At 54.0% G+C, this 13,158-nt stretch overlaps 5 protein-coding genes across 5 annotated transcripts; 3 read left to right on the top strand and 2 right to left on the bottom strand.

Annotated features, from left to right (window-relative positions):
- Positions 1 to 128: 128 nt before the first annotated feature.
- On the top strand, positions 129 to 1,220 carry RHO25_006557 (uncharacterized protein; the record flags this gene model as incomplete). The annotated part of the gene is made up of 1 exon (XM_023597375.2): positions 129 to 1,220. The coding sequence occupies one exon, from the start codon at positions 129 to 131 to the stop codon at positions 1,218 to 1,220; it is 1,092 nt and encodes a 363-aa protein (XP_023452690.1).
- Positions 1,221 to 1,435: 215 nt separating this feature from the next.
- Positions 1,436 to 2,117, top strand: RHO25_006556 (uncharacterized protein; the record flags this gene model as incomplete). Its single annotated transcript, XM_023597374.2, has 2 exons — positions 1,436 to 1,568; positions 1,636 to 2,117. The coding sequence occupies 2 exons, from the start codon at positions 1,436 to 1,438 to the stop codon at positions 2,115 to 2,117; spliced, it is 615 nt and encodes a 204-aa protein (XP_023453047.1).
- A 354-nt stretch (positions 2,118 to 2,471) lies between these two features.
- RHO25_006555 (uncharacterized protein) lies at positions 2,472 to 4,234 on the bottom strand (the record flags this gene model as incomplete). The annotated part of the gene is made up of 2 exons (XM_023597373.2): positions 2,472 to 3,943; positions 4,057 to 4,234. 2 exons carry the CDS (start codon positions 4,232 to 4,234, stop codon positions 2,472 to 2,474), a joined length of 1,650 nt encoding a protein of 549 aa, XP_023453048.1.
- A 1,758-nt stretch (positions 4,235 to 5,992) lies between these two features.
- Positions 5,993 to 7,951, top strand: RHO25_006554 (uncharacterized protein; the record flags this gene model as incomplete). The annotated part of the gene is made up of 1 exon (XM_023597372.2): positions 5,993 to 7,951. One exon carries the CDS (start codon positions 5,993 to 5,995, stop codon positions 7,949 to 7,951), a length of 1,959 nt encoding a protein of 652 aa, XP_023453045.1.
- A 1,080-nt stretch (positions 7,952 to 9,031) lies between these two features.
- RHO25_006553 (uncharacterized protein) lies at positions 9,032 to 11,260 on the bottom strand (the record flags this gene model as incomplete). Its single annotated transcript, XM_023597371.2, has 1 exon — positions 9,032 to 11,260. The coding sequence occupies one exon, from the start codon at positions 11,258 to 11,260 to the stop codon at positions 9,032 to 9,034; it is 2,229 nt and encodes a 742-aa protein (XP_023453046.1).
- Between the last annotated feature and the right edge of the window lie 1,898 nt (positions 11,261 to 13,158).

Here is a 13,158-nt window from a genome sequence, read left to right as displayed (position 1 = left end):
AAGGGCGCATCAAGAACATGTCCGAACATCCACCGAGCTACGTCGTTGCTGATGAGCACCAAGCCGAGAGTGAGAATCATCCTACAGCAAAGTAATCACAGTGAGCACTTCGATTCAAGTTCAACAAAATGACTTCCGAGCAACCCAATGGCACAACAGAATGGCTTCGCCAGGACCCCCCGAAACTTCCGCCAGGATACGACAAGCATCATATCGTCTTCCTGGAAGCAGTGCACGTGCCATTGGCTGAGTTGCCCTTCGAGTTCACGATTGACAAGTACCTCAAGACCGAACCAAGTCAAATCGCAGAAAGGATCAAGCCAGCCACAATAGTAATCTCCAATGTTATCAATGTCAAGCCTTTGGACATGGACAATGCGCCCAACTTGCAACTTCTGGCGGTCATGGCTACCGGAATGGGCTGGGTAGACAAGGGGTATTGTGCCAGACGAGGCATCTCCGTGGTTAATGCTCCAAGTGCCAATATCGATGCTGTCTCTGAACACTTTCTCGCACTTTATCTGGCTACTCGCAAGCGAATAGGAGTCTTTGACCAGCACGTGAAAACTTCTGACGAATGGCAACGAACCAACTCTTTAGTTAAAACGGTCTTTCCTGATGGTTTACCTCTGGGAGCGAGCCAAGAAACGCTCGGAATCATGGGCTATGGAGCGTTAGGGAAGAACATTCAGCGGCTTGCTCAGGCGATCGGCTTCAAAGAGATTCTCATTGCTGAGCGTAGAGGCACTTCACAAGTCAGAGAAGGTCGGACTCCCTTCGAAGAGGTCATCAAGCGAAGCTCGACAATTGTGTTGGTATTGCCCCGTGAGCCAGACACTGTCAATCTTATTGATGAAGCAGAACTGAAAGCGATGCGGAAAGAAGCCATTGTGATCAACATCGCGCGAGGAGGCATCGTAAATGAGGCAGCTCTTGCCAAAGCTTTGAGGGAAGGATGGATTTTTGGAGCTGCGGCCGATGTCCTCGACACTGAACCTGGAGGACCGGGTTCCACTCCATTATTGCCGGACTTGAGCAAAGGTGAGGAGCCTGTACCGAACCTGCTCATCACTCCGCACACCGCTTGGGTCGCACAGCCTACACTAAGCAATCTGCGGGCAATCAATCGTGATGGAATGACTGCATATGTGGAAGGCAGGATGTACGATCCCAAGAGTAAGCACATGGTTGCAGTGCACGATGGCAAGATTTGGAAGTGAAGAATTGCGGCTTCTGTGCCATTTTGAGAATCGCGGCTTCGCCCTTGCCCAAGATCGCACCTGACCAAGTAGCCTCACGTCACTCAAGCTTCGGCAGTGGCGTGTAAGGTAGGGAAGGACCAAAGCGCGAATTGCTGTCAAATGGAGAATAGGCCGTACTTTGAGCACAGCACGAAGATCCAAAACAACAATCGTACAGCATAACATCTTTCAACATGCCAGGCAGGGAGATTGGCAGTCAAATGCCCCGCGCGCTGCTCACCATCGAAGACATCATCTCAGCCATGCAACCAATCCTCGAAATTCAGCCCACCGAAAGACTTGTCCTGATTCTCTGCGGTCTTCCAGGTAAGCCACAGCTTCACCCAGTTGTGTCCTCTTGTCGCCACGGAGATCTGACTGTTGTGCCTCCTAGGCTCCGGCAAGACTTCACTCAGCAAAGCCATCGTGTCCGACAACCACACCAAATGGAAATACAATTCATACGACGACCGGATCCTTATCTCCCAGCAAGTCAACACCGGCGCCAAGTTCCCAAACCCCATCCCTGATCTCCTCCACGTCTGGTGGGCCGAAGCCGAATTTCGCAAAGACCTCTTCAATTGGCTATGCACTTCCAAACCCGGAACCGGTCTCGTTCTCGATTACAATTTTTCGCTCAAGCAAGAGCGAGAGGAATTCAAACTTGTGGTCGAAGCTGCCGGAGTGGAAAGTCAGCTTGTGTTTCTGAATTTTGACGAAGATATCTTATGGGCAAGAGTATGTGAGAAGAATCAGAGGGAGGAGAAGTTGAAGGTGCCAGGATTTGTGAAGACAACTCGAGCGATGTTTGAGGAGGATTTGAGTACGTTCCAGGAGCCGCAGAATGAGGATGAACATATTGCTAGGGGCACGTGAGCATTTGGGCGAGTCTGTTCGTGTCGCGTGGCGAAGGAATTTTTATCGTCTAGCGAGCCGTTCATTGTATTCGATTAGTAGACATGACGTCTTTGCTGTGCTGATGAACCAAATGTGGGCAAGAGCAGCGTAGAAAGGTCTTATCGCTTCAAGCTTCAAGTCGTTCTTCTAATCTCGTGCCTCTATCCCATCTAACAGCATGCCTCATGACTGTTTTTCCAAGCTTTTCAAGTCTCATAATTATGTTACAGAATGCCACAAACCGCTTTGAACGCATTAGTCAAGAAAGGTCATCCACACTATCATCAGTCATGAATCTTCATGCAAAAATCGTGGCCTTTCCTCATCCGAAAATCAACCCATCCACTTCCAGAACTTCCCCCAAAGTGTCTTCGGCTCCTCCTCCTCGAACCACATTTCCTCCACTTCCTTCCTGCCCGTGTCCAAGTCTGCTTCCGCAGCCTTGATGAATCGTGTTCGGCATATAATCTTGTGGCCCACGTACATGACCACGAACAGGATCAAACTCAAATACGCCACGAAGAAATCCGTGGTGTTCCATGGCATGAAGGCGGTGAAGCCGTTGGTAAGGATGATGATCGCATTGAAGAACAATCCATACCATGAGAACCACGGCTGCCAGAAGGCCTTGTATGGTAGTGTATCGCGGCTTTGGCCGCGGGCGGCAAGAGCACGCATGAAAGCAATGTGGCAAATGTTGATGCACGTCCAGGAGATGAAGCCGGCGACTGCGGTGATGTTCAGGAACCAGTCGAAGACGGTCCCGCCGTTGTTGGACAAGTTCATGAAACCGAGGAGGCCGAAAGCGGCAGTGAAAGCGCAGGCCACGTAGGGTACTCCGGAGGCGGTGGTCAGTTTGAAGAAAGCCGGTGCGTTGTGTTCATCGGCAAGACCAACGAGGATACGGGAGCCGGAGTAGACGTTCGAGTTCGCGGCGCTGAGGACGACGCAGAGAAGGACAGCGTTGATAATTCCGGGAAGGGCATTGACGCCGGCCAGTTTCGCGGCGATGACCATTGGGGAGGCCGAGGCATCGGTGTTCTCGTTGAGAAGCTGATCGTTGTCGTACGGGATCAGGATGCCGAGGAAGAAGATGGTGAATACGAAGAAGAAGAGGATACGGTAGAAGGTCTTCTTGATAGCTGCTGGCACAGTCTTCCGTGGGTTGGCGGTCTCTCCAGCTGCAATACCGACCAGTTCAGTACCTTGGTAGGAAAATCCAGCCTGAATCAAGACAGCCCAGAAGCCGACGAACTTGGCAAGAGCGGCGTTGTCTGTGACGAGGTACTCTGCGAATGCGCCTGGGCTATGATAATACTTGAATCCAATGTATCCCTGTTGGCCCGCGCCTGCATTGATGCAAATGCCGAAAATTAGGAAGCCGATCACAGTCAGCACCTTGATCGATGCGAACCAGAATTCCACTTCGCCATAGAAAGACACAGGCAAGAAGTTGATAGCGGTAATGACCACCCAGAATACGCCAATGAAGATCCCAACATTGAGATCGGGCGCCCAGTACTGAATGATCAGTCCGGATGCTGTCAACTCGAGTGCGTAGGTAATGGCCCAAGAGAACCAGTAGATCCAGCCCATTGCGAATCCAAGAGAAGGGTCGACGAAACGAGCAGCGTAGACTGTGAAAGCTCCAGACACGGGAATGTAGGTGGCCATCTCTCCAAGTGCCACCATGACTGAGTACACGAGTGTTCCGACGAAGGCATAAGCAATGAGGGCTCCAGCGGGTCCTGCTGTCGCAAGTGCTTGACCTGACCCAATGAACAGACCTGTTCCAATTGTGCCACCTGCTGAAGATTAATTGATGCTCACAGATGGAGCACTGCGCTTGTGCCAATGCCTCAAGGAGGCCCCGCCCATTTCCGAGAGAGCAGCAGTAAGGCGCTTGAGGAAGACTTACCAATGGCAATCATCTGAAGATGCCTCGATTGCAGCTTACGCTTCAGCTGCGTGGTCTCGCCGGCCCTGATTGAGTCACCCTTCTCCATGTCGCTACTCGATCGTTGGTCGGCAATTCCATCCTTTTCGTATGTGAAGGGTGAGGCCGTATTCGCAACCTTGATCTTGTCGCTCTCCATTGTGATTCCGTTGTTGGATTACAAAGGCACGAGCTTTCTTCTGTTGGATAGTGCTTCTGTCTTTGTACGAGCTAGGCTAGTTGCCGCGGTGCCGGATGACTCGACAGTAGCTATGAAGTTCAATTAAGCAGTGTTTGTCCGTCGGGTGAACGGTCGCCGCAAGTTTCACGTGTGACCGTTAAGCGCAGGATGTGACGAAGAGAATGTGAACGAAGATGGGGAAACAGTGAAGGTAGTGTATACTTGCCGTTAGCGATCGTGTAGAGGATATTTGTACGTAAACTAGAATGGCTCCGTCGAGGGTGGGTTCCGTTCCACTGGGGCGGGAACAGACTGTAACCCAACGCTGGCACGTGTTGAGTGTGGTCTAGAGGAAATTTTGCAGTGAGTGTCCATAAAATTCTGCACCATGTTGCGAGTTAGCGACACGCCACGGAGAGTCGGCACTGATAGGACGAAATTGTGGCACAGGAAGGCCTGTGCAAAGCCTTCGCGGGACGTCGCTCGAGCGCTAACCAGCGGCTTTGGAGGAGCTTGGCACTGGAAATTCGGCGCGATTGTGCCATTTGGGCTACCAGATCCGAGTTCAGGGAGATTCTGACGACGGAAATCGCCTTGGGAGTTGCTCAGTGGCGAGATGATCAGCGACTTCGTTCGCGTGGGGCATGTTGTGTGAGGAGAAGTCCTCCGTTAGTGATCACATGGCACGAGGAGAGTAGCAGCGTATGCAAGGGCGGAGCTGCAGGTACTGGGAATCACATAAAGGACCACGATCCACCATCGCCTTGTACTCTGCCGACTCTGCGGAGGTCACGGCGGTCAGTGAAGAGGGGAATTGTACGGAATTCGGAGTGACTGGACCGAGATGCCTTCGAGGCGTTGCTGCATCGTCCTATGAGGTCGCGCAGTTCAGGCTGCTTGCGCTGGGCATCGGCGTGATGTGCCATGCAGTCAGGCACTCGAACCTCCTTGGAGCGATCTGAGACCTGCGCAGCCGCTGCGGAGGTGGATGGCGAGATCCGTGGAGGAGTCGCGGTACCACGACTTCGAGCGGTGTGCCGCAAGAGAGTGTTCCGAAGGCCAGTAGTCGCGCTGCAGCGATATGTGCCAGGCCGCCGAGAGAATGTGTGCAGGCCACGTGCAGGAGAACGCCATTGGCATCATATCGCTGCCCATGCGGCTGTAGGGCGTGTTCGAAAGTGAGCCACGAGCGGATGTGCTCGTGCCTGAGTTGACTGCCGAAACACGTTGGAGTGTGTCTCGTAGAACCGCAGTAACCCACGCATCGAAGAATCGGTGTAGACTGAGGCGCTTTGCCTCTGAGCCATATCATTGCAGTTCGTGACAGTCGTGTTGGCGGCGTGAAGACGTGAGTCGGAACGTGAATCAGTGGTGAAGGCAGCATAGGCCGTGGCTGCCTGATTGATTGCCTGGCTCTGGCACTTGCTCCCGCTTCCGCTGCGGCCGAGCCAAGCGCGGGTCGAACAAGCTTCAGCTCTGCGATTGTCTTATTGTGCAAGCATCATTTACAATACCAAAGACAATAGCCCGCCAGCCGAGACACGCGCACACCCTCCTTCACCATCGATCGACATTCACTTGACGGACTTCCCACACAAACACACATTCCACCGCATCCATCTTTGCGACCCAAGACAACCGCAACACAACAGCGCGCACATCACCAACTCGAGCCCCCGCGGACAGCAGATAGTCACTACTCACAACCGCGCTACACTCACCACCGCCGTCGCCACGATGGTGCGTCCAGACACCAGAGCGCGCGCCGGCCGGAGCTCTGGTGCTGGTGCCCTGCGACGACGTGCGGACCGCGACGGCGATGCCAGAATGTCCGACATCACAGTCAAAGGTGCCTCCGCTAGCAAAATCGGCAAGAAGCCACCCACAGGACCGGCTGCAGAAAAGCGCGCCGCCAGAAACCCAGCAGGCACGCGCAAGGACCTGACCTCCGCGACGGCTCGGAGAGACCTCATCCGTAAAGCAGCAGCCCAGGGAGATGTGTCGATGCGAGAGACGAAGCGCCCCGACTTGGTTGAGCTCACTGTCGAGGGATGGAAGGCAAGCAGAGCGGCGAGCAGCTCGGACGGCGGATACAAGTCGCTTATTCAGTGGCTGGAGAAGAAAGCAGGTATGCGGCTGGGAAGAAAGGATACCAGAATACGAAGGAACAGGATGGAGGCCGATGCGGTGGTCATCAGCGTGCCATCGGCGGACGCGAAGGCTTACGAACGAATGAACGGCTACGACTGGGCAGGTGCGAAGCTCAGCATCAAGCGCGTGGGCGGCGCAGGTCAGGATAGCAGCCAGCCATCGTCTGGCGCGGAAGAAACGAAGGCCATGCTCAGAGGTGTGCTTGAGCGCCGCTGGAATCCCGAGATGAAAATGCTGGATCTCTCGGCGCTCGGTGCAGACGCCGAATTGCAGGCTACGGGCATTTTTGGCTCAAGCTCGACAACCGCCAAATTCTTTCCCGCATTGATGAAAGTGCTCGACCTTTCTTTCACCACCACGAAAGAGCGCGACGAAGCGATCGAGGCCGTCTCGCTGGCAAATAACGAACTTGAAGATCTGAAGATAGTGTCTACGCTATCCCAGTCACTGCCCAATCTGGTCAGCCTGGATCTGTCCGGTAACAACTTTGCAACTCTAGCGTCATTAGAAGCCTGGCGACACCGATTCAAGAAGCTCCAGCATCTCATCCTCACTGGAAATCCCCTTGACCAGAACGAGCCCAATGCTGGACCGGAAATCATGAAATGGTTCAAGAATCTGCGCACCCTCAACAACATTCAAGTGCGAAGCGACGAGGACATCAAGAACCAGAACAATGTCCAGAACATTCCGTTTCCAATCCGCACACCTCATTTCCAAGACGAAAATGGCATTGTGGAAGGTTTCATACGCAACTGGTTCGCCGGCTTCGACACTGATCGGCCTGCGCTTGCTCGGATGTACTACGACGAGCACTCCGAATTCTCCTATGCCCTGAACACGCAAGCGCCACGAGATCCTCTGGACACTGAAAAGACGCAGAGCCAAGAATGGGCATCTTACATACAGAGTAGTCGCAATCTCAAGCGTCTCACACAACTGCCAGCGCGACAAAAGCGTTTGGCACGAGGCACGCAGGCCACCATCGATACGTTCGCCGCGATGCCAAAATCGCAACATCCGGATCTTGCCACCGAGCCGCAGAAGTGGATGATTGAATCCCATCTGCAGCCGGGCATTCCAGATCCCATCAACAATACTCCGGGCGGCGTAGATGGATTCTTCATGTCGATACACGGAGAGTTCGCCGAGCCGGAGACGGGCAAGAAGCGCAGCTGCGACCATGCCATCTACATTGGTCCAGGTGGTTCGACTGGCGTGCGTGTCGTCAGCCACACAATCACCATTCGTGCATACGGTGGCGCCCAAGCTTTCCAAGCCACTGCTGGAGTTTCGACGCCGCCAATGCTAGCTGCTGATGCTGCGGGCAATGATGGTCTTCCACAACTCCCAGAAGGTGTCACCATCGAGCTCGCCGAGCAGATGTGCACTGAATTGACCAAGCAGACCGGCATGACGTTGATGTTCTCGTCTGATTGCCTTCGCGAAGCTGGCTTCAATTTCGACGCGGCATTGGCCATGTTCCAAAATGTCAAAGCAACTCTACCGGCTGCGGCCTACATCAATGGAGCACCAATTGCATAAAGAGATCTTTTGGAGGAAAGAACAGTGGGGTATGCAAGACCTGAGGAGGAGAACGTAGAAGTGGCGGCAACAGGAGGGCAACTCGACACACGACACTTTGACATATTAGCGAGGCGAAAACGGGTTTAGAGGATCGGGCAGGGCACATCGTCTGCATTTGACAGGAGGCGAAAAGAACAAATTGAGGTTTACAGCGAGGCGTACTGCTTTTGGGTTTTGCATGAAGAATGGTTGAGGATGATGATACCAGACTGTGATATGAGAGAAGGGGAACTGCTTTCTACGCACACGGCGGGAACTGAATGAGAAAGAAGCATGGCGGGAAAAATAGATTGATTCGAGTTGCGCATGCATGTACGATATTGGAGACACGGGTAGACTGTGCGAGATCATCGAAGTAAGACTTTTTGTCACGAGCTCTGCCCTCGAGGGCGTGAGCGAGGAAAGACCCGAATTGTGCCCTTCATTCCCTTTTCATCGTATCATGTTCACGAATTGAGAATAATTGACTGTCTCAAGACACTATCAAACACCACCATCGTTCCCCAAACCCTCCAAATTCCGAACCCTTATCAATCGCCTTGTAAATTGGCAAGCCAAGAACAACAATCCCGGTCCCATAATCTACTGCTTACAATTTCTGATATCTTCAAACCACCCCAGTCCCTGTACACATCTGACACTCGCCAAAAAAGAAACTCTGTGACACAACGCAGCGCCAGAAGATTCTGGTTGGCGAAGCACTAATGGAAGTACTGCGGAAGACGTTTCGCTTGGCAAGAAGCGAAGATAGACGAGAAAGTTAAGTAAAGACTCAGCCAGTGGTACTTGATAGAAATATCCGGTCATCATTAGGCGAAGGGACCAAAAAGAAAAAGAAAAAGGAAACAGATGAGTGGACTGTCGCTTAATGCAGACAGGGTGGATTGGTAGTCGAGGCGGGGAGAGAATCGGCTGAGCTGGACGAGGGAGAGTGAGAAAGAATAAACAAGAGAAATGTGCTCGTCAGCATCATGTGGACTGTTTGGTATCTGTGGAGGGCTGCTGAAAGTATGTGCTTTGATCAGACTAGCTAGAAGTCTAGATCAAGACCTCCGGTAAGCTCTCCATTTCGCGCCGCGCTCGACCGTTCCGCCATCTCGAACTACCCCCGGGCTTGACAACAACACGTCCATAAGTATTGTTTCCCAATCCTTGTGGCACTCGTTCAAATGTCAAAAGTCCGCCGACGGTCTTATCGGCATTCGCGATGGCGAGCTCTGCTCCTCCGTCAAGAAGAGTAACGCCAGCAATAGAACCTAGGAACCGGATTTCTTGCTTGGCCTCAAAGGAATGCCCACCGTAGACGGTCACGACGTCCTCGTTCTCGGCAGCCACGAGAGCGCCGCTGTCGGTAAATTGAAGGGATCTCGCGCAAGACATCGTACTTTCAAACGTGCGTACAGGTTTCTTCCAGCTTCGGGCGTCCCACACCATTACTCGCCCGTCTTGTGCGGCGGTGGCTACATGTCGATTGTCCTGCGACCATGCGCAAGCGAAGCCATGATCCGTATGCTCTTGTAGTGTGACTATGGGCGTTCCTCGCTGGGCATCGGTGATGAGGGTGTCAGAACTGTCTCCAACCAATACTCGTAAACGACCATCAGCAGACGTTGCAGAGCAATTTACTGCGTGGTCGTATGTGAAACTATCAGTGAATTGGAGCGTGCCCACATCCATTAGTCGGACCTTGCGGTCATTCGAGGAGAAGGCTGCGCGGAGGAGACCGGAGCGTCTGTCCCGGAAGCTATGCACATGGGTGACGAGCCCATTGTACGCGTGGGTAACGAAACCTTCGGAGGCCTCTCGCTTGTCGCTGTCTATGTTGCAGACAGCGTATTCTCCATAAAAGCCACCGGCAATCAGAACGTTGTCGGTCTGGCTGCCAGGCACAAGCGCTCTTGGAGAAGCCGATAGACAAGTGATGCGGAAGGCTGCGGCGGTGTTCACTGGCTTGGCCAAGTCCATGACAGTATTCCGCGTATTCGGACACGAAAGCGATGCGCGCATCACCTGATTCGCCGCCGTTCCATAAAATATGTTGTTGCGATCCGCTGCCACAAGCATGTTGCGTAATTGATAATGCTCGAAGCTGCCTTTATGCTGGGGCGCAAAGGAACGGAATCGGTAGTGGCTTTCCGCATCCCCAGCGATGCCTGAAGATGTCTGCCGTCGTTGCGGGCGAAGGTAGTTTGAACTAGTGCTCGATGGGTGGAGCATACATCGAGCGAGCATGGCTTGCTCTCGAGCAGGACCGACGAGTTGCCATCGTATGCCTTGTACGTCAACAGCTCGTGATAATACCTGAGTACGGACAACAGGCTCAAGCGGTCGTCCGAGTCGTATGGAAGATTGGATCCCAGGCTCAAAGGGAGGGAGCCGTTTGTCCGCTATTGACTTGAGACGCCAATCGTCCATAAATTCTAATACATCATAATGCCTCCTGGGGTCGTCAACAGGTAGAGCATCTTCATCCATATCCATAATCTGGGCATGCTGCAGATCGGTTGTTGTGTAATCACTCGCAGAGGAACGCTGGGTAGTATGTGCACCAAGAACTGATGAGGCATCAGACGGAAAGGTTTGTAGCTGGGTCGTATCTGTAGATAGAGCTGGCACCGTGGGTCGGCTGAGAAGATCCAGCGATGCAACAAATGCACCATTTGCTGCTTCCGTGCTCTCATTGGGAGGAAGGGCATCTGCGATCAATTGGCCTTCTCTCGCTGTCGCTCGCCGTCGGTGGCCCTCTTCTGATGCGGTTCTTCGTCGCTGCTGCGTAGGACCTTGAGGCTGGGCGTGCAGTGAGGTTAAATGCAATATGCTCGGAGGTATGGATGGTTCAATGGGTGTGTCGTTATCATAAGTGTTGATATCATGTTGCGTGACTTCGTCGTAGCGTACGGGCGTCGATATGTGCGCAGAAGGCACGTCTGTCATGGGCTCATCTGCAGACGGCGGTAAAAGCACGCCGCCATTGTCGTCATGTTCGTCTTCTTCATTTTCCTCGTCATCGTCCAGATCTAGATCAAATTGCGAATTGGAAGGCAGTGGGGTATCTTGAGTAGATGCAATGGGAAATAACAATGATGAAACGCTGCTCGGACAGAACGTTGGTTCTTCAAACCGGGCCACGCATGCTTGTTGATTGAACATGTCTGTGTTTGCGGCGCGCCGCTTTCTGACCACTTTGGGTGTTCTTCGGACAGAAGGTCTGTACCTTGCAACTGGAACAGCTTTCCGGGGGCTTGTGAAATAGAAGATGTCTTCCATGGTGCGTGGCAGTCGAAGTGCCGGCGATATGGAGTCAGCGATGTTCGTCACAGTCCCGTGCCGGCGAGAGCGGCACGTCTGTTTGCAATGCAATCTTGTGAAATGATGTACAGCTGACAGTAAGGATGCTGGGTCGGGCGGGATATCGACAGCTGCAATAGCGATCCCACTTCCACGGCGCAGGGAGTTGCAAAGATGTTCAGTATCGTTTCGCGCTTGTATGCGCGCGGTCGGCAAAGGGCTCGTTGGAGACTGGCGAACCGTAGATTTCGGCTTCCAGGCCGACGGCTAGGTGCAGGCTGCAGACAGGGATCGCAAGCAGCGTGGCAATGAAAGCCGATGGAACAAAGAGTCACGAGGTGGACCGCGAATGCATCTTCCTTTCGAGCCAGTGGTATGTGCAGAGGGTGAAAGAAGGTCGCAGTCGGCGCAGGCAATACTGTCGTGTAGATGGTTCCTGCGTGGGAACAGGGCCGAAGATATTACGGGATCGCCGGAGCCGTTCTGCGCTAACTAGAGAAAGGGTCGTGTTCTCTCAAGGCGACAAGGGCAGCAGGAGCAGCAGCATGACCAGCACCTGCGCAGCGGAATATGGAAGGCGAGGTTGTCGATGGCCTCAGTGATGCCCGACCGGTGGGCGAGCGAGGCGATCAGAGGCCGTGACTGCTTGCTGAAAGCTGAAGAGAGGGCCGAGCTGGTCATGCGGTCGCCTTCAGCATGCAGGTTTGGCAGGCAAGCAGGCAGGCCGGCCGTGGGATGGCGATGGATGATTGAGGGCTGGAGTGCGCAGTCGCTCTCGCCGTCAACGTCGTCCTTCTCGCCGCAGCGCAACGGCGAGGGCCCTAGCAGCGCGCGCGGTGCATAGGCTGGGAGACGCGGTCCATGCCCGTCGCGGGTCTGCTGATGGCGCCTGTGCAACGCGTGATGTCTGGAGTGCTGGAGAAGAGCAGCAGGCGATGACGAGGGCAGAGGCGAAGAGTCAGTCGCAACGCGGGATTCTTGGCGTGGCTCAACTCGACTCCACAGCCGCTGGTTGCCCGCTCCGCTCACAGCTCCTCATCATCACTTCGTCTCGTCTCGCCTGCCACGCGATCAATGTGACACGTGCTGGCCCGCCTGCAGACACGCCGGCGGCAAACAAGCACACACCCAGGCGGGGGCGGGGCGGGGCACGACCTGTCCTCCAGGCCTCAGCAGCAGCAGCGCACTGAACAGTGCAATCAATATCCTCCGTGCCCTCCTCTTTTCGACCGCCACAGCTTTCCACCCCGGCCGGTATGGTGTGCTGAACAGCAGCGCTTCGGGAGGCGTGCAGATGTCACAATTCCACGCTTATTTGAGACTGCTCCATGCGAGCGCATGCGACCTGTCCATGCTTGTTCATGCTGCAGCACTCTCCGCTCGGCCAATCGACGCGCTCCTGCTCTTCCGAGGCCTTTTGTTTGTGGATAATGCAGTCGTATGCGGGCTCGTCTGCCTCGCGTTGCACCGCCCAAGGGAGATGGAGCATCGCCAATCACATCTCCCAACCATCGGCATCGCATCTCTCCCGCAGTATGGACCACGACCCAACGCTCCAACCGAGGCTGCAAAGAAAACGGCATCGTGCATGATATGATCACGACGCCGGGTCTAATCTTGAGACAGCTCTCGTGTCCGATGGCTGTACAGCCGCTCGTGCAAGCACACATTCGTGTTCTTTCAGATTGATGTCGTACGCTTCCATGGCATAAACGAACACACATCCTGCGCATGGACAAAGGCCGTATCGGCAAACATGCCATTTCGCTGACCCGCTGCAGTCACCCTTCGATTCTTACCGGCTGCTGACGCGATCCATTGCACGAGGCAGGGATTCCATGTGTCTGTACTACATGCACGAGATTGAAAACAGCTAC

This window comes from Cercospora beticola, chromosome 4 (genome assembly GCF_033473495.1).
Source record: "Cercospora beticola chromosome 4, complete sequence".
Taxonomy (NCBI): Eukaryota; Fungi; Ascomycota; class Dothideomycetes; order Mycosphaerellales; family Mycosphaerellaceae; genus Cercospora; species Cercospora beticola.
The sequence above is the reverse complement of the archived record's forward strand: the minus strand, read 5'-3'. Positions and strand labels throughout refer to the sequence as shown.